This window comes from Balaenoptera physalus (genome assembly GCF_965194825.1).
Source record: "Balaenoptera physalus genome assembly, chromosome: 2".
In the NCBI taxonomy this organism is placed as follows: domain Eukaryota; kingdom Metazoa; phylum Chordata; class Mammalia; order Artiodactyla; family Balaenopteridae; genus Balaenoptera; species Balaenoptera physalus.
In genome coordinates, this window is record NC_138883.1 from 105502739 (window position 1) to 105528486 (window position 25748).

The window sequence follows — 25748 nt, forward strand, 5'->3', positions numbered from 1 at the left end:
GATTTTTCCCCCCATAGGTACTATCATCCCCTGGGCAACAGAACCTTCTATGATAATGAAAATGTACTCTGCCTGTGCTCTCCAGTACACTAGGTGCTAACCACACGTGGATATTGAGTATCTGAAATGTGGATAGCTCGACTGAGGAATTGACCTTTTAATTATTTCGTTTAAATAAATTTAAATGTAAATAGCCGCATCTGGATAGCAGCTACCATGTCAGACAGCTCCTTTCTAGAGCTTTCTTCCCCAAGGGGACAGCCTTACCAGCCAAACAATACAACCCTTAAGCATGTTTGATTTTGAAACAATTAAATTGAGAGCAAGGTCAACAAAGTACTTGTTCCTAAAGTAAAAATTCAGTTTATTCATCTGTTGACGACACAGTACTCAAAAGGCAAAGTGTTTCACATCATAGATTTCACTTCCAATTCCTTGGAATGTTCACTTCTTTGACTGTAAAGAGAGACTAGACCGGAAAGCCAGGTAATGCTGAGGCAACTAAACTAAGGATGGAGCAGGTGGGGTGGGGCGGCACTAACGCCATCCTCCCAGGGAAGGGCACAAGGTGGGTGTTAGCCACAAGCTGATTGTGTAGAACTGTTAGCTGGGAGTGCAGAGCAGCCGTCCTGGACCCTCGGGCCATTGCGGGCTTCAGTCATCCCCACCACACAGGTACAGCAGCGCTTTCTGGTAGTCACCCTTGGTGTCTTGCTATAAGTGGCCAAGGAGAAAAAAGAAATTCAGGGTCAGGAGAAAGACCCACACTCTGCAGAAACACACAAGCAGGCCCACGGCACATGGAGCCTCTGTGGGACCTGCCCAAACACACCCAAACCATCAGAGGACCCTCAGGGATCGTGGCCCAGGGGAGATTACTGCCACAAGGGTAGAGAGAACACAGGGTCCTGGGGATTAACATGGTAAGTGACCAGAGGACAGAACCCAGTCTGCTCCTCCTGCACTGAGGTCCTGCCAACACCACCCCTTTTCTCCCTGGCCTGCATCCTTCCAGAGAAGACACACGAGGCACCTTCCTGCCTGACTGTGTTGTTTCGTGGACTCTTAAGGTCACGTGGGAATAAGCTGATGATTTAAGGAAATAATTACTGAGTCTAAATGCTCCCTGAATTTTAAACATATGCCCCAGTAAACCTAGTTATAGCAAAATCCAGCTCTGAATTCATCCCTGGTAACCACTGACACGCCTCTGAAATTTTCAGGATCTTTCAGAAAGAGGGGTTTGCAACATCTGTCTGAATTAAACACAGTGGGAGGGACCACAGTGAACGCAACTGCTCCTTATATATGAACACTCCATCCCTCCAAAACAGGGACAGGCTAAATGGGGAGGGGAGAGATGGGAGTTCTGAGTCAGGAAATGTTGCCAGGCTTATCACAGAGGAGTTTCAAGAAATGGAAATATAATAAAATGTAGATTAGATTGATCTAAGTCTTTTCAGGATGTCAGCAAGTCTTGCATGATCACTGTCATGAGCACCAACTGTCACTGCAGAACAGGTGTGGGAAATACGCAATATTCGCCTGATTCTGCAAGATTCCAGGGCAAATCCTAATAGCGCTTTCAGAATAAATCCCTGATATTTGATGACGAGCACCTCTTCCCCGGGGAGTTAGAAAAACAGAAAACCGCCATTCTGCCATTGTTCTGACAAACGCCTGCCCAGGACTCCCAGCCCTCTGATGGTCAGGTGGGGCCTTACCTGAATGTAGTAGTACAGGGACTTGCCGTACTTTTTCTTGAATTCACATCTAATTTTCAACATGTCCACTTCACTGCGGGAGATCATGATTCTGATCAGGACCTTGTCGCGAGTGCCCTTGCCCTGAAAGTCAAATTTACGCTCCAAGTTACAATTCGCTGACAATGTTAATCATTAGAAAAGAGTCTAGTGAGTTCTCCTGCACATGGAACTGATCTGGGTTCTTGATGCCGCCCTCTAAGAGACTGCAAAGATAACAGCAAAACTGCTCCCTTAAAAACAATGAGCGCCTTGGAATTCCAAACACACCAGCATGAAATCGGCACAAAGCCCCCATGATGTACATTCAGTAAACGTGAACTGAGCGCTAACCGCTGCAAGGCTCAGGTCAGGAAGTGCGCGAGTTTACGTACGTAACACAAAGCTCCTGGATCTCGGGGGCTTAGAGAGCACAGGCTACCACGCTCACCGTGGCTCTGTGCCATTTTGAATGGTACAAGCAATAAGGACCACTGAAGTTTACATCCAGAACCTCAGACCAGAGAACGGGCCATACTTGACATGGAACCTGAGGGGAGATGGGACAAGGTGGTGACCCAGGAAGCAGCGGCAAGGGCCTGGAAGCCATAAAGCACAAGGCACATCTAAGGCATGGAAAAGGGGATGGGACTGTGGGAAGAGACAGTCCATTTAAGGGAAAACTGCAGGGCTGGCTTTGGAGTCAGACAGACCCAAGTTCAAGTTTGGCTATGTAACCTCAAGCAAGCTGAAGCTTTCCAAGCTCCATTCTCCTCATCTAGAAAGAAAATAGTCACACAAGCCTCACAGGTTTTTTGGTAATGATTTAAGATAAAGTAAGTAGTAGCACAATGCCTACTGCCTAGTGGTTGCTTAATAACCTCTCTTCCTTGTTTGTCCTTACTCTGGGGTACCAGGAGGGAATCACTGAGAAATCTGAACAGGAATCTGACGTGATCACCATCTGGCATTTTCTCTCTCCTGTGGCACTTTGCTTTCTACCTGTACACAAACACGTGTTCAAGTAGTTGGGAGAAACAGAAGACAGATTTGTGCTTTTCTCACCTGTCACGTAAAAGCAGAGCTGACTAGTGTGTTCCTGCACCTAGACAGTGGGGTCCCTTCCTCCATCCGCTAGTCAGCAGACTTAGTCTGGGGCACAAAGGAAGAAAAAGCCTAGTGTGGAAACATGGACCTCTCGGCCAGTTGCCCTTACCTTCATGGAGTCGTACAGTCTGTCAGCAAAATACAGGGGCTTGTTCTGAATGCACTGGACTGTGGAGAGAAGAAAAGGGTCAGTAACTCCTCTGTCCTCCACCAGTGGGGGGGTGAAGCCCTGACCTGGAGCACCACCAGATGACCAGACGTAACAGGAATGGTCTCTGCAAAACAGGAAACACTCAGGGAAAACCAGGAATCCTCTGAATCAGCCCACTGTGCTTTTTTTTTTTTTAAATAAATTTATATATTATTTATTTATTTTTGGCTGCGCTGGGTCTTTATTGCTGCAGGCGGGCTTCCTCTAGTTGCGGCGAGCGGGGGCCACTCTTCGTTGCGGTGCACGGGCTTCTCATTGCGGTGGCTTCTCTTTGTTGCAGAGCATGGGCTCTAGGCCCGCGTGCTTCAGTAGTTGTGGCACACGGGCTTAGCTGCTCCGCGGCACGTGGGATCTTCCCGGACCAGGGCTCGAACCCGTGTCCCCTGCATTGGCAGGCGGATTCTTAACCACTGCGCCACCAGGGAAGCCCATCACTGTGCTCTTAAACCAGGGGACTCTGAGCGACGCAGAAACCCAAATGGATGTGTGAGCTCCCCCAAAGGACAGAGCCCTTTCTCTGGTTATCTTGTTCCTCCTGGGCAATGCTCCATTCTACCAACGTAAGCCCTTCTTCAGTTCCATATCTTAAATTCATATGGTGAAGATTATGAAACTACCCAAATCATGTAAAGAAGCCATGCCTCCCAAAGCCACCTGAATTAACAGGATGGCCATTCGTTACTTCTGCTTCAGCACAGCTAGCTGACTGAAAGCTGATGTCCACTAGGGATGTGGGGCCACACCTGCTTACCTAGGTTCAGGAAAGCGTTTTCCAGGTCTCCTTTAACCTCCTTCTTGATGCTCTCCAGCATGTCATAAGGGCTGTAGCTCTTGTACCTTTCAAATACTAAAGAAAAGCAACAGATAATTATTATAACAGAGCCACTGGTCAAAGCTATCAATGGTTACCCACACGGTTACGCATCACACACACACACACAAAGATGATGATGATCATAGCGTCCTAGAGGGTTAGGGATTGCCACGCAGACTGGAGCTGACACTGTACCAGTTGCCCTGGGACAGCCGAACCATGCACCTGTCCTAAATGGCACTGCCCCAGCCACATATTTTGACCATCTTCATCTCTCCGGCGTGGAACCCACTTTTATCTGGGCCACGAGAAACAGGACATAGCACCCAACCAAGTCCATTACTTCAACAGATATGGCAAGATAAAACGATCCAGACGAGAAGAGGCAGCACAACAAAGCACCAAACGTGAAAAGTATTTAGGGGAAAAAAACGATCCAAAATGGGAAAGAAGGATGAATGGACTTGGTGAGGAAAACTGGGTGCGATGAGGGGGTACAAAGCGGGGAGTGGGCTCTGTTGTGGCAGACCCGAGCCCCAGCACAGACACCCGGCTGGCCCGCTTGCGAGGGCCCTCCGTTGTGGCCCGGGGGCTCTAAGACCTCCCCAGCACAGCACTCGCCTTTCTGGAGGTGGCACACACTCCGCTCGGTCATGATGCTTATCCACTTGGGAACATCTGTCCCTCTCCTCTTCACGCCAGCATCATAGAGATCCTACGAGCACAACCGGCCACGAAAGTTAATTCCACAACCCAGAGCAAGCTCATTAAAAACCCGTCACGCACAAAACCCCGAAACCTGTATGTTCAGAATGCCAAATGAGAAAGGACGATTGCACTGCAGACACAGGAAAAATGTGCTGTTTAGGTCAAAAGTCTTAAGAGCAGTCTTCCTGAAGCACAGACATACGGCATGACAGTAGGTTGTTCGTGAGGGTGATGCTGTAGAAATCTCCTTCCCTGAACACCGAAGGGATGACCAAGAACCTCTACTCATATACAGAAGGACAAGCCAATGCTCATTAGCACATCCAGCTCTCCTCCACTTGGCATGGTCAACAGCACATAAACTAATGGTCATCTACTAAAGTCAGCTACAAGTCACGTACCCACCCCCAGACTTCTTAGACTCCGGAAATGATGGAGCTGGAAAAAAAAAAAAAGCTGGTCCAATCACATTTTCAGTTTCTAGAAAATTTAGGGGCTATACGTAATGCTAAGAATGGCAGGGAAGGAGGGAGAAAGGCTTATGCAAGAGCTGATACTTATTCAGTGACCATCCACTATCTGGGAGTTGCAAAACCCTTTTCTAGGGACTTCCCTGGTGGCGCAGCGGTTAAGAATCCGCCTGCCAATGCAGGGGATACGGGTTCGAGCCCTGGTCTGGGATGATCCCTACATGCCGTGGAGCAACTAAGCCCGGGAGCCACAACTACTGAGCCTGCGCGTCTGGAGCTTGGGAGCCACAACTACTGAAGCCCGCGCACCTAGAGACCGTGCTCCACAACAAGAGAAGCCCCCGCTCACCGCAACTAGAGAAAGCCTGCGCAGCAAAGAAGACCCAACACAGCCATAAATAGATAAATAAATAAATAAATTTAATAATAAATAAATTTAAAAAATCCTTTTCTACCTCCTGCTAAGTGGGCAATGTGAAATATAATGAATTTTAAAACTAAAATAGATTAAAATTAATTTTGTTCTTCAGCTCTTATGAAATACTTCGAGACAGCTGTCGACCCTCTGGGAAAGACATGTAGTTCAGTGATCTGAATCAGCTTCACAAATAGTTCCGGGTGATTATGGAACGAGAACCAGCAGAAGTTCTATTCAGCCATAAAAGAAGGAAGGGCCTCTGCCCCTCTCACCTCTTCCCCCACCACCAAGGGCAGTAAGCCCTTCTGTCCCTGCCTGTGCCTCTACCACCTCCTTCCACTGTTCTGTGTTGTGAATTCTATTAGTGTGTGTTTGTAGCAAATGCCCACCAGTGTGAACACCAGCATCACACCCTGCAGAAACAAGCAAAGTCTAAATGAGCAAATGTGAGTCAGAAATTGATCCTGTAACTAACACCAGCATTATAAGGGTATATCTTGTTGTAACTACAGCTTCCAGAAAGTGGAAATGCAGCCCACAAATTCTTTGACATTCCTCCCTTCCAAACGCGGAGCCTACTTCCCCTCCCACTGACTGGAAGCTAGACCTAGTGACTCGTCTCTAATGAACAGAGTTATGACAGAAGTGGCAGTGTGTGTGACTCTTGAGATTACACCATAAAAGGCACCTGGCTTCCTCCTCGCTGTCTCTCTTAGATCACTCACTCTGGGCAGAGCCGGCTGCCATCTGTGAGGACATTCAAGCAACCCCTTCGAGAGGCCCACGTGGAGAAGGAGTAAGGCCTCCTGCCCACAGTCACATGGGTGGGGGACTACATGGGTGGGTGATCTGGGAAGCGGGTCCTCCTGACGCTGTCAGGCCCTCAGATGATGCAGCCCTGGTCAACATTTTGTCTCCAACCTCATGAGAAGTCCTGAGCCGCTTCCCAGTTCCTGACCCACAGAAACTGAGAGATAGTAAGTGCTAGTTGTTCTAAGCCACTGAGTTCGGAGGTAATTTGTTATGCAGGATAGATAACTATACAGACTATCCAGAGACTAGGAAACAAAAGCTCAAACACCAAGAAGCTTGGCACTGACCCGGGCATCTTGATCAATCAGTTCATAATCAATGACAGAGCCATCCTCTGCTCTTCGACCCTACAGGAAAAAAAAAAAAAAAAAATTAAGAACATCAAATGTATTTCTTTGTACATTTTAAAACTGAAAATGTTATTTTCTCCCCAACTCATATAAGCCACTATTTACTGAATAAACACCCTCCTGAAATTTTTCTTCACTTAAAAGTCTAAGTTAAAAAAAAAAAAAGTCTAGGTAAGACCAAGGATTGTTACAATAATTGAGGCAGTGAAGTGGGGGCTATACCCTCTTGTTACCCAATTCTGGGCTAAGCACCTTACAGAATCTACCCTCCTCCCCCTAAAAAAGTTAATGATATTTAAGCTCCTTCCTTCAGAGAGCTCACAGCCCAGATGGAGAAACACGCATGGAATAAATGGTAAAACAACACAGTATCTGTGGCTCTAAGTGGACGTGAAATGCAAAAGAAGGCAGAAATCTGTCAGGCAGAATCGTCAGCAAAGTCTGTGGACAATGGGGTACCGCTGAGGTAAACCACAAAGGATGCGTCAGATGAGGCTGGTAATGGGGAGCAGGAGAAGCCATTCCGCACAGGAGGGACGGCACAGGGGAGCGACGTGCCGCCCAGCTGAAGAGAAGGTGAGCGGGAGGGAAGCCTAGCGAGGAAGAGTAAGTTAGGCAGGGCCAGGGTACAGAAGACGCTTAAAGGCAGTTGAGAGTTTGGATTTGATGCAGCAGCAATGTCTGTTGATCAGGAGTTTGGTGCAAGTGGATTTCAAAAAGATGGGTGGGTGGCAGTATGCAGGGCACGTGGTAGAGAAGAGAGCTGGGGAGGGCGGTACGGAGTTGTTATGGTGATGGAGAGGTGCGTGGGCAGGATACAGCATGCCCAACGACCATTTGTCATCAGGGTTCCCATGGAAAATTCCTCTTCCCTTGCCCAGCTCATACACATTAAACTGCACTCGGGTCAGAACTCAGACTCAGGAAGGAAATGCCTTTCATCCACATTAATGTGTTAACGTTAGCAAATAAGCAAAGACCTCTCCAGGGAAACCACTACCTGGGCAAACCGTCTCTTAAGAAATGAAAGCAGGTGAGAGAAACAAGAGGTTCACCTCCCACTGGGTCCTATGTGACCACAGATAGGGGCAAAATGACCTTCCCCGAGTCACAGTGAGGGCTGGCACATGAATCCAGGCCAGGAGCTGAGAGCCGCTTCTTCCTCCTCTGGCCCCAAAGTCCACCTGACCATACGGTTTTGCAGGATAAGAAATCCTATTATACAAAAATGACAACTCTGCAGTGACAGTGCAAACCCACTGTCGAAAATGCAGCTGGAATTTCTGATGCAGGCACAGAGGATTGAGTTAATTCGTTCCCAAGTATAAAATGAGGCGCGCAACTCGCCTTGGGAGGAAGCAAGGACAAAGAAATAAACCGGAAACCAACCTTCGACAGGGCGACCATCAGCTTGCGGAAGTCACCAGATGTGTCAGAAATGATATCCTTCTCCAGATCAGTCTTGTACACTTGGAAAACAAAACAATACCTCTGGTTAGATGCTTCCTGCCTGTGCAGCCAGCCAGCCACCGGCCCCACTTATCCCCTGCCCGCTAAGCCTCTAAAAAGCAGAAACAGCTGTGGCAGCACGGATGTACCCACCCAAAGGAGGTGGATTCTCTAGAATGATTTTTACCCTCGTGAAATCAGAACCAGTGACAAGGGACACACAGAGCAGGATCAGACCAGGGGTCCTCAAGCTCACCTCTGACCAGTGACTTCCTGGGTAGCTAAAATACTGGCTCCCAAACTTCTCGACTATACTTATTTGGAGGACTACACACACACACACACACAACTGTGGTTTATTATCTACTGATCGAGAAAATGCACAATGGCAAAAACTAGTAAGAATTAAAGAGTACTTTTCAATGAATTTCTACTTTATTATTCAAAATAGCATCTATGTTTAAATGTAGTGGTACCACAGACACATGTAAGCCGCATCATTTACTCCACCCGGGTCTCCTACACTGCTTGGTGCACAGAGGTCCATGTGCCTCTTGCAACAGTGATCCGCAGTCAAGAGCTGGGAACCTTCTCAGCAGAAACCGGACAGCACCCATTCCAAGAAATCCACGTAAAATACTTCCTACTTCTCCCCATCAGATCTTTTTTCTCTTTTTTGTTTGTTTTCTCTGCTTTCGCTCCTGTGTATCCTTTTGTATTAGTTCCAGGGGAATATAATCATCAAAACCCAGGCCCTCAGGAGATGGAGGAGAGGGACCTGGAACAGAGCAAACCCCTGGACGGTCCAGATGGCAAGCATTTGTCCACAAGTAATCCAGGCACCCTATCCTGAACACCAGCCCAGCAGGCCAGGATGGGGGGGTGGTCACAGAAACAGGGCTGAGAGGGTGCACCACAGAACGAGGGCTACTCACTTTCCTTGTAGACTCTGTTGATTTCCTGCAGCTCCTGGTTGGTCCTGGAGCAGATGATCTCAATGAGGGAGTCCTCATCGGTCCCCAGCCCCTGCGAACCAGGCATTGCAGCCATCAGCAGGGAAAGCCCTCCAGGCCATTAGCCCACTTCCCTGATCTCAATCAGGTAAACTACACACACAGATTGCGTGTGTAGCACGTCCCTTCCTGCATGTCTCCTGAGGGATCTGTACTGCATTCCTCAGCACAAGGTAAAGTTATATGCTATTCCTTTAAAAAAATGCTTCATCAAAATAAAAGATGGGGGCTTCCCTGGTGGCGCAGTGGTTGAGAATCTGCCTGCCAATGCAGGGGACACGGGTTCGAGCCCTGGTCTGGGAAGATCCCACATGCCACGGAGCAACTGGGCCCATGAGCCACAACTACTGAGCCTGCGCGTCTGGAGCCTGTGCTCCGCAACAAGAGAGGCCGTGATGGTGAAGAGGCCCACGCACCGCGATGAAGAGTGGCCCCCGCTTGCTGCAACTAGAGAAAGCCCTCGCACAGAAACGAAGACCCAACACAGCCAAAAATAAATATAAAAATAAGTAAAAAAAAAAAAAAAAAAAAAAGATTACATACAATATCCAATCTAATGAACTCTTTACCAATGGACTTAAAATAAATAAATAAATAAATAAATAAATAAAAGATGGTTTAACTGACATTTTTTTTAGCTCAACTATATTAAAAAAAATTTTTTTCCACTATATATAAACATATAGTGAAATAGGAAGAGACAGCAATGGAATACACCAAAATGTTAAAAGTGGTTGTCTTTTGGCGATGGGTTTATAAAATGAATAACTTTATCGTCTCCCTATGTTTCTTTATTTTTCAACTTCTCTAATAATCAGCCATTACTTTAATAGATGAGAAATAATTTTCTTTATTATACAATTCTGCTCAGAAATTTAAAACAAAGGAATGTAGAGATTTTATGCTGTCATTTGCAGCCAGCATCGTTAGATTGGAGTAAGTCTTTTACGAGGGAAAGGTATAGATGAGATGAAATTTTTAGCTTTACCTCTTTGAAATGTAAAATTGGGTTAATGTTAAAAATTTCATTCTTGTACTTCATTTTTGCTTGATTGTGATGCACTCTTCAGGCATTTTAGAGAAGCAAAAGGAAATAATGAAGTGCCAAATAAACCTAGACACCAACACTTTATTAAGGAATAAGAATTTGATGGGTGATGTATTCAAATTTAATATATACACTTTTGAGCTGGCATGCCAGAGAGCTTGAAAGGACCCAGTGAAACTTGTATTTCAAAGCTGGCTTCATGATCAAAGTCAAGATTTAATAATCAGGATTCTCTAATACTTGTCTTTCCGAGTATGGAAATATCACTTTGAACTAAGTAGAATTACAACTGTTTAAAATGTAAATCAATTATAAGGTGTTAATACAATAAGAAACTTACTTATCCACATGAAAAGTGTGTCAGCTATTAATTAAACTTATTAGAGTTTATATGTCCCTAAAAAAGTGGTTTATATAAGCTAAGCCTCAGGTTAATAGTTAATTTTGAATTTTATTCCTCATCTAATCTGAGCCAAGGCCTCTTCTCCCAGAGTTTTTAATCATGATTTGTAGAGGTGCTGGCAAAGCCAAAATTTCTTCCCTTCTTAGCAAAATTTCTTCCCTTCTTCTTCCCTTCTTAGACCTTCTTAGCAAAAGGTCTACACAATATTCTATACAGATATTATAAAGAGATTACCAAGCATCTTCAAATATTTTAGGGGGCAATTTTTCAATCTCAAGGATATATAATAAATATAGTCTAAAAATAACTCATGCATTGGAAGAAATGCTATATCCTGACACTGTTGAAACGTGAAACAGGTATAGCAATAGATTTGTTTTCTTTCATCACTGATATACCCATGTTAATATCAGAGAATTCTAATAGTACTTTTTCTCTATATTTAAAGGTGACCTTGGCAATTTCAAACTTGGCCCAAGCTCTCCACAGACTGTCCACAGTTCCCATCACAAGGGCAACGTCTACTGTAACATATGGCAGATATTGCCACTGGTATTGCCAGAAGTCAAAACAGATTTTTTTTAAAGCATAGTTCAGTTAATGTCACTCCAAGCTTTATGGATTTCAGAAGGGTACTCAGCTGTGATAGCTAATGGAAGAGCTGGCACAAGGTCAAAGATCTAGCAGTCAAAGCACCTTTCATTGGGCCCAATTACATAGATTACAACGGTGACTGACAGCTCAAACAGGTCTGTTTCAAGTCACTAATACCTAGTAATAGATACTTATAAAATTGCACAAATCACAACTCAATGAATTCTTGGCAAAAATAAGATAAACTGATCTGAAGTGATGATGGTCAGAAGAAACCTAGGAGAGTCCAACTCATCCATGGCTCCAAAGGTCCCAAGACTGAGTGTTTTCAGTGTTCTTTTTATTAAACAGGATCATTAAGTGTTGTTGACATTTTATCATTCTGTCCAACATAGCCTACTTAGAAAACTCAGAGCAAGTCTGCTCAAATAAACTGAGCACAGCTTGGGCCAAGCTGGAAAACTGATTTCAGAGCAAATCTTTCAGCAGCCCTGAGCTATCAACTTCTGGGCCCTGGAAATACCCGGTGGGAAGCTGCCTCTCTCTCGAGGTGCTCCGTGGGGGAAGGGATGACAACTGAACTGTGACATTAGCTGGTGACAGACTTACAGCTCCATCTCTCCATAATTCAGAAATGGTGGCATCACAGAAAATGCACTCGGACTTAGAAAAAAAAATCAGAATTACAGCTTTCCCTCCACTCTGAGGCTTTACCCAGTTTTACCAGCAGAGGGCAGTGTCAGATTATTCAAAGTGTTGCAGGCACACTTCCGAAAAGGGTTCTGTGCTTTGCCATTAAACATGCATTTATGTTTATGTATCTATTACATTTATATAATACTTGATGTTTTAGGTACACACAAAATTCAGGAGAACTTACAACCTGGAATTTTTACTATCTAATTTAATCTAAAAAATCCATGTTCAAAATAACTTTGCAAAATACAAACAAAAGACAGTAGCATGTGCCTTGATACTTTGAACAAAACACAGGAACCATTCACGATCTGAAATCACCCTTTATGTGCACTGTGATGTTCTGATTTTGCCCAAAATTTGAATCAAACAATGGGACCAGCGAGGAGGAGGTCAGAAGAAACAACCAAAACGGCATACGCAGATTTTTGTTAAGCTTCACTTAACAAAAGCTATGAGTTTTACTTTTGCCTTAATATCATAACAAATCTTTTTTAAAGAGGAAGTGTAATCAAGGAAGTAGTTTTTCCGAATGGTATTCCAATTGCCCAGGTGCCAAGCAGTAGCAGCTGGTAACTGACTTCTCTGCATCATGAAATTTCTTTACAGTCTTAAAAAAAAGTAGTGGAAATATTTTTGGTACAAATCCTGAGCCTTATAGCTTCAGTTCATTCCCAAAAAATGATTCCAAATGAGAATTCAACATAACTGAAAATCACCTAATTACACTCAGGAAGCTGTAATTCACAAATATTAATGGCAGATTTGACAGAGATTGCATCTCACACGTGTTTACCTTCATGGAGGCTTTCAGCTCGGAAGCGTCATACTGAGCAGGTGTTTTCAATAGGCCCAAAATCACTGTCTCCAGGTGGCCGGACAAGGCTGACTTCAGTGCTGATGCAAGTTCCTTCAGAAAAACAGGCAACAACATGGAAAACTTGGTTGGTAACCAGTATTCCCTTTAAAACTAGTAAGACAAAAATAGAGGCATGTGTTTGTAAAGCAGGTTGTGATTCTTTGACAACTCTGGGGTGTTCGGTCCAAGTATCCTTCAACCGCATTCCCTTTGGCAGACCTAAAGGTCAGAAATGGAAAGATCAGACTTTCCTCCGGTAAAATCCCCTAAAATCCAAGCTGATTTTGCCCTCTCGTCCAGTCAGTAAAAGGAAACCAGAGCAGCATGCAATGCCTCAGAAAGCTATGAGTGAATGCAGTTTACAATACGCTTACACTCGCACGTCGTAACAGCCTATGGAAGACAGGGCACTTTCTAGGGTCAAGGCCCCTGCTAAGAAGGAGGTGATCAAAGTGGGGAGCCTCCAAGGAAACAACCCTCGTGGCCTGCTGGTATCCTCCTGTGAAAGGTTTTGTGCAGCTGTGCCAGAGGTGGCTCCAGAAAGTCTCCAGGTGGAACCAGAGGCCCCCACTTGGCTAGAAGTGATCCCATGAAGCTTTCCTATGCAAAACACTTCACCTAAGACTGAGAGAACCTCTACTTTCCATACCAAACTGGAATGGTATTATCAAGATGGTGGGGACTAAAGCCCTCCCCATTCACCCCTGGGCTTCCCTGCTGTATATTGTTTCTTAAAGGTTCCCACTGTTACCATTAAAATCCACTGACAGATTTCAAGTCAGAGGCCTGAGTCAGCACCCACATAGGCAGACAGATATCCCAATTCGATGTGGCTTTGACAGATGCTTCCCCGGGGATTAGATTTCCTACAAATCATGGGCATTGAGTGATGGCTGAACTCTCCTGTTACAATTATTTTTTTCTTTCTTTTCACTTTTTCCCCCCTCTTCTCTCTTCCTCTCCTGCTTTGCAGCAGCACCCATGGCATCTACGACGTTTAGCCCCTAGAGGTATGTGCAGGCTCTAAGAGGTGATGTGCAGCCTGCTTCAGAGAGAATCTTCTCAAATCATTCACAGATGTCGAGGACTGAGATGGGTCTTAGAAATCATCTGGCCCAACCCTTTCATCACCTACTTTCTCCTGCTTCCTGAAGTCCTAGTAACACATAGCACTTAGGAGAGAACTTTAGAAGCTACACCTTCCAATTATAGCACCAATTTTCCAGCGTGGAACTCTGAGGTTGGGTAATTCCAAACTTAGCCTACCCTGACACTCCCCTCTACCCATTCTCTGTTCAGACTTCAAATAGCATTTGGGCACCTACTGACTGCTTCCACTTCTATAATAAACTCCTTATGGGCAGCCAACTTCCTGCTTCTCATAATGTCAAGCACAGGGCTTTCTTTGCACTTAGCAAAGAATATTTGTCCAGGTATGTTTGACAAATAAAATATGACCATTCCTTATCTGGAGAAACCTGGCATCTGCTCGAACATGAAAGAAACAGAACATCGATCCTCTGTCCCAGTTCCTGTCCAGTGCTACTAGCTGTACCCATGCTGTTCACGCCCTCACCTAGGCAGCCTGGGTCCCTATTGTTAAAGTACTCTACAATACAGGGCCTTCTCCTTTATTATGCAAACAATAAGGTTCTGCTTTCAGGATTTCCTTCAGAAAGTATCTCCAGTATTTTATGTATCTTTCTTTAAAATGGGATAATTCTCCTTCGCCCAGGGCTGAGAGGTATCAAGAATCAATAGGAGAGTGAGGTGTCCCCAGCCCACCATGAAGCCTGTGAGGTCACCAAACCCATCATGATTCTGTAACATCATCCCTCCAACAGGGTATGTGAGAGCTCTGTTCTCCATATATCTCATCTGAAATCGAAATCCGGGCTTCTATATTTCTATGTACACTTATGTGTCCACACCCAAGTGTGTTCCAAGACCACACTCTGTAAGTGACAGCTGAAGGAGCAATTACAGGCATATTGTCCAAAGAGGTGGGCCTTCAGCTCCAACTGGAACTCAGCTCTACCAGCTCACAGATCCTTTAGGGAAGGTGGAGAAATAAACACTCCCTTCCATGCCTCACTATAGTAGATTAATGTCAGTCTAGCTGGAAGAAAAATTTTAATGCATATGAGAGGAAACAAGCTGCATGCTTTCCTACGTATGTCCTTTCCAACTGTTTTGAGAGGTGGGAGAGGGAGATATAGCAGGGTGTGACCTGCAACTTCCTGGACCCTGGTGGTCATGTCAACTCCAAGTGCAGAAATGTCTTTTCTAGAATCCTTCCAGCTCACCTCCACTGTGACTACGAGTGAAAGCCGTAAGTCAAACGGGAGCTGCAGGAAGCCATGCCTACTGCACCGTCCAAGAATAAATCAAAAGCTTTTAATAGCAAGAAGTTAAAAATAAAGCAGCCTGTCTGTAAAAATAAATTTCCTAACACTGCGACAAAATAAAGGATGAACAAGTGCTGGGCTGTTCCTTAACCACTCGTGGACAAGCAAGGGAAAAAAAGCACACAAGACCCTTTAAATAGTGAGAGCACGGCAAGGTGAAGATAGCCTGGAGACCAAATGAACTACTAAACTAAACCTGGTGGTTGCAAAGCTCTTAGGAACTCAAGTGTATTTTTTTAAGAATGAGAGGAGTGTCAGGATCAATACTCAAATGGAGGCTAGTGTCCCAAGATTAAATTTAAAACATTTTATCAAGAACCAGCAGAAGTCATAAAGATGAAATGAGTGGCCACATGTAGAGAACGGCATACCTGGCACAAAGTTAGCATTCAATAAATGATACCTGTTGTTGTTTTCCCCTATCCTTTCTATTTCCAGAACTGTTCCCTTTACACCCTCTGGGTTGGAAGAGGGTGTGGTCTTTATGAATAAGCTCCAAGCACCCCAGGGGCCACGTATGCGTGAGTTGTGACTCTTACAGGATGTAAGGGGAAAACCTTGGATATCCTAGGGTTCCAGAAGGTGCTTGCTGGGAAGAGCCAGAATTCACAAAAAGAAAAAGCAATGGCTGAGGAACTGAAATTCAACATGGAATGCCCTCCATCCCTGAACCTGTTGTACCTTTTTGGTCCTTCTCTGGTAGGCGAAGGCAATATCCTGTCTCTGTTCATTGCTGCGGTTGGTCAAAATGTTGACGATGGTGACCTCATCCACACCTATGAAGACACAAGTAGTGAACAGTTACTCAACCATATGCTCTAGTTCTTTGGGCTTACATAGAAGGTTTTAAGCATTTTTTCAACCTGAAATGTATATATTAGTCCTTGAAGTGAAATACCAAGACATTAAGATGTTTTCTTTCTATCAGCACCCTCCACCCAATATGTATACCCTCTTTTCTGTTTTTCCTGACAGCCTCAAACCTCAAGTCTAAATGGACCTTTTTAAGTATCTGTATTTAAAAAAAAAAAAAAAATTTCATTCATAAATTGGGTTTCTGGACTCAACAGTAGGAGGTGCATTTGTGGGGCTTTGGCAGTCAGATGGAACAACAAAGATTTAGAAAGATTTTAAATGAAGGTCCCCGAATTACCATTTAACTGAGGTCTTAATAGACAGTAACTGCGACCTGAATTAATAGAGACAATTATTTATATTTATTGCAGGATTATGGCTATATAAGCAGCTAGGTACAATTTCTATAATTATATAAACTGTCATGACAAATGAGTCAGATTTAATATGGCAGTTGTATTTTAATAGCATAATTGATTAATACAATCCTACTTACTGAAGACTAAGTTGTTTTGTAAGGAAAATAAATGTTCCACTGCTTTTAATATTCAATAGGCAATTTTAATAATCAATTTTATAACTTTATTAAAAAGAATAATGTTTTAATGTAAATTAAATCTAAACTGGGAGTTTTGTAGTGCCACCAAAATATTTTAGTACCTATTTTAATTGGAACATGTGTATTTACAAAGATAAGCAATGCCTTCTGGTATGTGAAAGTTTCCAATTTTATATCAGAAATACTCTTAACATGCCATTTAACTTAAGGAAGCACTATTTTAAGAATTCAGAAGGTGAAAGGTCTCTCTCCTGACTGATTATGAACTTAGTTTAATAAAAGGAAGTCTTTGCCATAACTGGATAGGTAATTCCTGAGTGAGAAAACAGCAGAGTGGTTAAGCCTCCAAGGTCACACGTGACCTGCAAACAGCCCAGCCTATAGGAAACCAGGAGTTCCAAAGCAACAGAAAGGTCAGAACGATAATGCTCTGAGACAGAGGCAATGAGCAGACTTACAAAGAAGGTATTCTAAACTCTCAAGTGTGTTAGAAAGATCAAAAAGCAGAAAGTTAGAATTTCTGGGTATAAAAATAAGTAACATTTTTGTATTTACATACTCATTTTTAAGTGAATTCATACCAATACGTTAGTTACCTTAACTGCAGCATTTATACCTTTAGCTCTGATTTTCAGACAAGCCAGTGTCAACGTAGAAACCCAACTGCTGAATATGAGATTGTTTCAAAGATGCTTATTTTGGCAAAAAATAAAGGGGGAAAATGTCTAATAATAGATTGATTAAATAAATGTTTTTGTCCATATAATGGGATAATATACAGCCATTTAAAATGACGGTATAAAGTATTAAATGACATGAAAAAATGTTCACAATATACTGTTAAGTAAAAAAAAACAGGTTGCAAAACAGTACACCCAATCTAACCTGATTTTTGTAAAAGGCATGCTCATGTGAAGGAAAAAATATGTTGAACCCTTCATACCAAAACCAAATTTTTTAATTTTTATTGGAATATAGTTGATTCACAATACTGTGTTAGTTTATACCAAAATTTTCATAGGGATCATCTGAGTGGTAGGATTATAGATAATTTCAAGTTTTCTTCCTTTTGATTACCTATTGTTTCCAATTCACTATGATGAGCACAAGAAGGGTATTTTTAAAATATATACACCATGAATGACATATAATCATTGATCTAGAATCAACTAGTGACTTCACCTCACGAGATTCCTAGTGTGGTTCTAAATACTTTAGTTAGAATAGAGCACGATATGCATGATATTCAGGAACTGTATCTATATCATTCTCTTTGGTTTCCAAAACATCCTAATGCAAATCATCTTATGTAACCCTCACAACAACCACGTGGGGATGGCTATTTCTCTTCCTCGTTTACAGATGGGGAAGCTTGAAGCTTAGAGAGACGGAGGTCCAGCTCTGCCACTGTTACCGTGGAAGCATCTGCCCTCCTAGGGTCTTAGCATCTACACTTGCATGAGGAAGGGGCTTGAACAATGACCTCCAGTTCTGCTTCCACGAAAGACCAGAAAATCGAGCTTTTTTTAAAAAAATGTATTCTACAGAATGTACTGCAACTCTTTTATTTTTTATTTATTTATTTATTTATTTATTTATTTATTTATTTATTTATTTATTTATTTTGGCTGCATCAGGTCTTAGTTATGGCATGAGGACTTCTTAGTTGTGGCATGTGGATCTTTTTGGTTGCGGCATGCGGACTGTTAGTTGCAGCATGCATGCGGGATCTAGTTCCCCGACCCGGGGCCCCCTGCGTTGGGAGCGTGGAGTCCTACCCACTGGACCACCAGGGAAGTCCCAAAAATTGAGCTTAGGTACAGGCTGGATAGATTTCTTCACAGACTCATTAAGGCTTACCAGGCTACTTTCGTGGATGTATCTGGTCACGTGGGCATGCATGCCTGCCCACACACATGTGTTTACATATGTTCTCTCTCTCTCTCTCAATATTCTATAGCTCTAACTTTATATTAGGAAAACCACTTGTTTATAAACGTCTTTTTCCTTTACACTTAACTTTCTTACACAAATCTGAAAACGCTGGAGAATAACAAAATACAATTATACCCTCTAATCTCAACTCTAATATTTCCTAAAACCAATCTTTGGGCTGCTGACCTAAACGCAGGCCAAGAACACTGACCCATAAAACATCATTTCCCCTTGGAAACAAATGCAAAGTTGTGTTTGTGTCAGAACGTGGTCCTGAGCCCACCTGAATGAGAATCACATGAAGCACTTATTAAAAACACAGCTCCTATGTATAAAATAGATAAGCAACAAGGATATACTGTACAGCACAGAGAATTATAGCCATTATCTTGTAATAACCTATAATGGAGTATAATTTGCAAAAATACCAAATCACTATGCTGTATACCTGAAACTAATATAATATTGTACATCAACTGTACTTGAATAAAAAAAATTAAAGAAAAACAAAACAAAACAAAACAAAAAACCACAGCTCCCTGGGCCTCCCTGCCCCCGAGATCTGATTAAAGACTCTTGCGGACTTGACCTGGCAAGGGGCATTTCAACCAGCTCCCTGGTGATTCTTTATTTGAGAATCGCCAACAGAGATGGAAAAGCATGGGTGGGAATTGGAAAGGTCGTTGGAAATCTGCCTGTGTATAAGACTATTTATTAAATTGCTTCTACCAACTGCTTCTGTGAGGTGCAGGGTCAACTACAATTTTAGGGAAAGAAATGCTTACCTTTGTTCAAACAACCCAGGTAAGAAATAACACCTGAAAAGAGCTCACTCCACAAACTTCAGTGCAGTCCCATGCTCTTAGTCAACGAAACAAACCTCTCTTAGCAATCAAACAATGAACCTTTGTGTTCATAGCAGCTTAGCATTCAGCCAACAGAGTCAGAATACAATCCAGTTACTGGAAATCCCCATAAAGAGCCTGGGTGGTTAACCGGAATCTCACCTAGGACTCAGCAACAACTAGAGCCTGAAGGCATCGAAGTGTATTTTACCTAAATTATTCACCAAGCAAACAGCCTGCTGTGATGCAGAATCCAGCATGCTGGGACCCCTTACCAATGAAAGATGTGATACATTACACAAATGCTAATGCCAGCAACTACAAAGAAAGTAAATGGAGGCTATTTCTACCAGTGGAAGCCCCCTCCTCCTTCCGAGGGCCTCACCTGCATCAGCTGTTCCTCCCATACCACTGTTCGCAAGTTTCAAATTGAACTAGAAAGAGGAAAAAAAAATCATAGAGCCCGGGATCAATGGCCTACTCAAAGCCACGTAAGGCACGTCCTGTGTTGGAACACCAGAATGCACACATCTGCCAGTGGGATTTAACCATCTTATCTTCAGAACAGTGCTGCTTCCTCTCGACCTGGCATCATAACTGGTGAGACGGTTTATTCCTGCGGAAAATAGTTCAGTCCAGGTTGAAGCTGCAAGGGTCACCCGGTGACTCACCACTCCTGCCCAGGATGCAGCTGAAGGATGAGGGCTGAACACTCAGCTACCTGTGTCAGCACAATCACCGTCAACAAATGCACAGCAAGTGCCAGTACACCAGGAAAGCTTTACATTTGACAAGGTTAACGTAGGCACGGACGACGGCAGATGAGGCTCTGCCTCTCTGGATTTGCACTTTCCGATCTCTCCTGTGCCAGTGCGAAGGGAAGTGTCTGCTGAGGGAAGGAGCCCAGGGTGGAAAAGAAACCACGTGGATGAAGCAAACGCATAAAGAAAACAATAAATGTGAAAAATGCCTATTTTCCCATCCCATTCCTCTTGCGTTTGATATGGAAGGTCACAAAGTAATCTAAGCAAAGCCTCACATTGGGAAACAATGACATGGGTGCAGGATCCCACAGAATGTGGGTGAGAACACAGTAAATTCTGTGATTCAGGCAGATTTTTTTTTAATGCCTTTTTTTAAATTTAATTTTTATTTTATATTGGAGTATAGTTAATTTACAATGTTGTGTTTTAGGTGTACAGCAAAGTGATTCAGTTATACATATTTATATGCATATATCCATTCTTTTTCAGATTCTTTTCCCATATAGGTTATTATAGAATACTGAATAGAGTTCCCTGTGCCATACAGTAGGTCCTTGCTGATTATCTATTTTATGTGTAGTAGTGTGTATATGTTAATCCCAACCTCCTAATTTATCCCTCCCCCCAACCTTTCCCCTTTGGTAACCATGAGTTTATTTTTGAAGGCTTGTGAGTCTGTTTCTGTTTTGTGAATAAGTTCACTTGTATCATCTTTTTAGACTCTACATATAAGTGATATCATATGATAGTTGTCTTTCTCTGACTTACTTCACTTAGTATGATAATCTCTAGGTCCATCCATGTTGCTGCAAATGGCATTATTTCATTCTTTTTTATGGCTGAGTAATATTCCATTGTATGTATGTACCACATCTTCTTTATCCAATCCTCTGTCGATGGACATTAAATATTAAATGTCTTTTCAACACTAACAGAAGTTAAGATTTTCAAGATTGGTGAGGAACTAAGACACAAATTTATTTGGCTCCTGATGGAAAGAAGCACGAAAGTTTTTAAGCATTTATTCACTGAATGAAAATGGCCAACTAATCTTATCAGCTAACTACAAAAATGCTTCCCACACTCCGGGGCATCTGAAAAAAATCAGTCCCTGTTCTAAGTGCTAGTCACCTGAAGCCACAGCTCTGGCAAGTGATGCCATGGGAAGGCACCGCTGACAGCAGGGCTCACACAGAAAACTCTGGGGTCGTGGGTTCCTTAAAACATCAGCCATATTTTTAAAACAAAGAACACTTGCAGTCTAAAATAATGGCTGAATCCAAACCCACAAAATGGGCCTCGTGGAGTCTCCTCCTCCTCTCTGCGGGTGGAAACCCCAAGTCAGCTCCACATCTGGCAATGCATGGAAAATGTGCATCTTTACTGTTCATGGCAAGGAACCAAGAGGCCATTCTGCACAGGATGCTGACTCACATCTGCCAAGGCACACTGACTGCACAGAGAAAACAGATTTCATTTTGTTCGATAAAGGACTCAGGAGGCCCTCCAGGCAGGGCTGACTGACTAGTTAGAGAACAAAGGAAAACTGCCCAGATCCGCTCCTTATCTAGATCATAGGTAAAACCAGGACTTGGCTTAGGTTACTGGGCATATCAGTATCAAACCTCAGAAATCATCTTTACAACAAGGTCATAGGCAGGCCACAGAGAGAGGAGAAGGCACAGACCCATGGGTTTTATTTTATTATAATATTAATAGTATCGACCATTCACTGAGTACCTACATGCCAGGCATTTTACAAGGTGCTTTGTACAAAGCTCTCCTGCAATTGTCATCGTGTCCGTGTGCGATGGGTGTTATTGTCATCCCCATTGTACCAATGAGGGAAAGACGAGGACTCACCCACGGTCACACAAGCAAGTCACTTGCAGAGCTGGGATTCAAACCAGGGTTAAATATCTACGTTGGGCTATTCTGCCTCCTGTTACAGAAGATCATCCAAAACTTGAAAATAAGGCAAAAGGAAGGGAACGTGTCTTCCCAGTGTGGCTAAAAGGCCCATCCAAGACTGTTTCTCCAGGGCACGCTCTCACTCGACTTGCTACTCACTACTGATTATGGCATAGGCTCTATGGGGTTACGCGTTAACTTGTAGATTTTGGTCCAGTAGAAAGGATAGCCCCCAAGATTATGGCTTCAGTGCCCTGAAGGACATTAACGGTCTTGTATCCAGCCTAGCAATCTTCTTCCAACATTCTTTCCTCAGTGCCTATAAACACCTAGTCTCTCAAATTTCCCTTTGAACCAGCCCTATCTCAATGAATTAAATAAATGTTTGCCACGTGTTTATCCTATATCTCTATGAGTCATGTCTGTACCTTTTTGAATTATAATTTGGTACTTCTTTATACCACACTCCTCCATGTTGTTGCTAAAAAGGACTGGAGACAGTAACGTGTCTATTTGTCTACAGAACTGGACCTAACTATTTAGAACATACAAATGTACACACATTGACTAATCTGTAGATAATGATTTGCCACCCAGTAACAATGCATGGCCACTGAGCTAACCCAACTGAGGTTTTTTTCAAGAGAAAGAGCTAGAAGACTCTGTTCTGGAAATAGCCATTCATAACTCAATGGGAGCCTAAAATGCCAGTAAGAGTGACTTTAGAGACAGAGAAGCACATGCATGCACACAGACACACACACACACACTGTTGCCCAAAGTACCTTTCCCACCATCTGCCACGGTGCTGCCTGGGCCGACTCAGGGAAAGCGTGGTTTAGCTAATAAGTGCCTAAGAAGAGGATTGGGCCCAGAAATCAAATTTCTTCTATTTCCATTCTGCTCTGGTCTCACCTCAGCTGAGTCCCTTAGAAAGGATTTAAGTACAGTCTCCTTGGTAATCCCACCGGGTATTTTAATAATCTGGAACCCTGTCTGCCTTCCGTGCATAATTACATTTCTGAGATACTCTACAGGACCAGCAGGAAAACGCAAAGGCCACTACTCAAGATCCAAATCAAATAAAATTGCAAATGAAGGGTTATGCATAAAATGCAAGCACCAATTTGTGCCTTTGTTGCTCTACCAGCTTCCTGAGTCAGAAAGTAAAAAATCTGAACAGATGTAAAAGAAACTGATACCCGCCCTGAACTCAGCTAACAGAGCAGTTACCATTTATTGTCTCAGCACTGCCGACACCAGATAAGAACGAATGTGGTGACTTCCATCATCCCTGGGTGTCACCGGTATTTGGATTTCCTCATGGAAAAGAGGTAACCATTTTTTACAAAAAAAGAAAAAGCTGACAGGCAGGCAACACAGCTGATGCCTACAATGAGAAAGGCACCAGGGACTCCTTCACCCATGTTTCATAGGCTCCTTGGCTTGAGGCTGGCATCTACATACCCGAGTAGACAATGATCATCTTGAAAGAAATCAGAAAATCTGTGCCCAGAGTAAAGGTGACTGTGACTCAGCACTGGTCCCTCTTTGTTCCCAGCAGTGCTGTAAGATGAGAATTCAGTCTAAAGTCAAGTTGAACACAGAAGGAAAGTGCTCATCAACGGGAAGGTTTTGTTCCCTCCGGTTCACTTCCGGGATGGTTAGAGTGTGAAGGCCCTGGGCTACGTGGGGGCACAAGGGCCTTTCCCACAAGCACGCTCACACTCAGGCTTGGGGGTTCCTAGTTTGGGCCCACACCTCCGACGCCACTCCTGTGGGAGAGAAGCTACTTTCCAGAGCCAATCTGACTCCTGGTATCTTCAAGAGAATACATTCCTAATCGCCGTCTCAGCTACATGAATATACCTCCAGGTGTGCAGGTGAAAGCAAAAATACACATCCTGGCTTCCTTCCCACTGCCATGGGATGTCAGTCTTTTGGCCACGCTGGAAACCTTAAGTGTCTCCATTTCAAAAGTATAAGAAAAAAATAAGCGCAGCAACTTGCTGCCGTTATGCTTCTATACTTGTGCTTATAGGGGGGGGTGGAAATCACCCGCTTCTGCAACCCTTCCGGAGAACACAAATACTGCTAAAATCAAAACTGGCAATAATAATAGGGCAATTCATTACCCTCCCCTTCCAGAGAGAGACCGAAGCCTGTACCAGTTTATTGGCACTTACACTAACTCCGGGGTTGTGCTGCTTCTAATTACAATCTATTTTATGTAGTCTAGATTCATCCTTTTCTAATTTAGCTGACTTTCCTTTCTAGTTATTTGGACCCATATGGTAAACCATTCACAGCTGTGTTGTACACTCTGCAGTATATATTTAACCCAAGGCCAATCTAGACCAAGAGACTCCTACAGATTTAAGTCTCAGAAACCTCTTGTTAATTAAGCAATATTACTACTTTTGCATGGCTTTATTCAGTTTCTAACTAGACATTAATTAAGGTAAGTAATTGCAGAGTCTACCTCAAGCCAGAGCATACACAAAGCAATCATGCATTTGGTTTAGGTGACATGCTCAGGGAACACTGAGATTCCTTCAAACCAAAAACAAAGCAGTCTTACAAGCGTGAGCTAAATTCATTTTGGAAAAAAGGATCAAAGCTCACTAGGGGACTGTTAATCCTTTGGGGATAGGGTCCAGATTCTGGAACTGCCTTCTGCTGCCTTCTCTTGCCAGCCACATATCCTGACTCTGCACTCACCTGTATGCTCTGGTATCTGTGTACATTTTCACTACTATTCAGGTTAAATATGTACTTTCTCACATGATCCCAGGGGCCTGGGCATTAGAAAAGTTTAATGAAATAAAGTCCTTGCCCTCAAGGAGCTCACTTTCTGGTGGGAGAGACAAACCCATAGATAAATAACTATAACACAATGTGGCAAGAGCTATAAATGAGATGAAAGTATTATGAGACACAGATCAAGGAATAAATGATTCTGCCTCCCTCTTAGAGAAAGCTTGGAGAAGAGGCGGTGCATCAGCTCAGGCCAAGATGAGTGGGAACTGCCTGGATGTCAGAAGTGGGCCAACACTCCCACTAGAAGCGGACTGCACACTCCTGAGAGCAAAGGCTCTGTTTGTGGCACCGAATAGCCTGGAGATGAAGCTAGACAGAGAATCTGCACTGGATGAGGCAAGGAGGCCCGTAAAAATAAGGACAGGGGCTTCCCTGGTAGTGCAGTGGGTAAGACTCCGCACTCCCAATGCAGGGGGCCCGGGTCAGGGAACTAGATCTCACATGCATGCCACAACTAAGAGTTCAAGTGCCACAACTAAGGAGCCCACCTGCTGCAACTAAGACCCAGCACAACCAAATAAATAAATAAATATTTTATAAATAAATAAGGACAAATGCCCTAGCAGCCCAGGCGAGAGATAAGGGCAGAGGAGAAGGGAGGGATAAGAGCTGTTTTGGGGCCTTCTGACCAGTCCAGGCAGCACCAGCCTATAGATCTCACCCAGGTCTGCCCCTCCTAATCCTCCCCACTGCAGGCCTGCCTCGGTTTACAATCCTTGGGTTTAAGAGCAGTGAGCAACCCTAGGCCACAGGTGACTTGCTCACAGCCCTTCTTCCTGCGAGTACTCGGATAGGGAAGCAGACGTACGTCAGGCAGTACAGGTAATGCCCAGCATGCTCTACGTTTGGCACACGCACACACACGTGTGCACACACAGGTGGGCTACCCTATCTGAGAGCGGAGGCCCGGAGGGTCATCTTTTCACGGTCCTTTGGCTTTGTTTGTATCAGCATTT

At 43.6% G+C, this 25748-nt stretch overlaps 1 protein-coding gene across 2 annotated transcripts in view; it reads right to left on the reverse strand.

Moving 5' to 3' along the window:
* Positions 1–340: 340 nt before the first annotated feature.
* ANXA2 (annexin A2) overlaps positions 341–25748 on the reverse strand; it is a 44171-nt gene continuing 18763 nt past the window's right edge. For both annotated transcript variants that reach the window (XM_082448177.1, XM_082448178.1), the window contains exons 4-13: positions 15785–15879; positions 12633–12746; positions 9018–9108; positions 8023–8102; positions 6571–6630; positions 4496–4589; positions 3812–3907; positions 2959–3017; positions 1725–1847; positions 341–714 (exon numbers count right to left, since the gene is read on the reverse strand). In XM_082448177.1, the coding sequence (XP_082304303.1) occupies positions 655–714; positions 1725–1847; positions 2959–3017; positions 3812–3907; positions 4496–4589; positions 6571–6630; positions 8023–8102; positions 9018–9108; positions 12633–12746; positions 15785–15879 (872 nt within the window). In that variant the 3' untranslated portion in view covers positions 341–654. The remainder of the gene's footprint in view (positions 715–1724; positions 1848–2958; positions 3018–3811; positions 3908–4495; positions 4590–6570; positions 6631–8022; positions 8103–9017; positions 9109–12632; positions 12747–15784; positions 15880–25748) is intronic.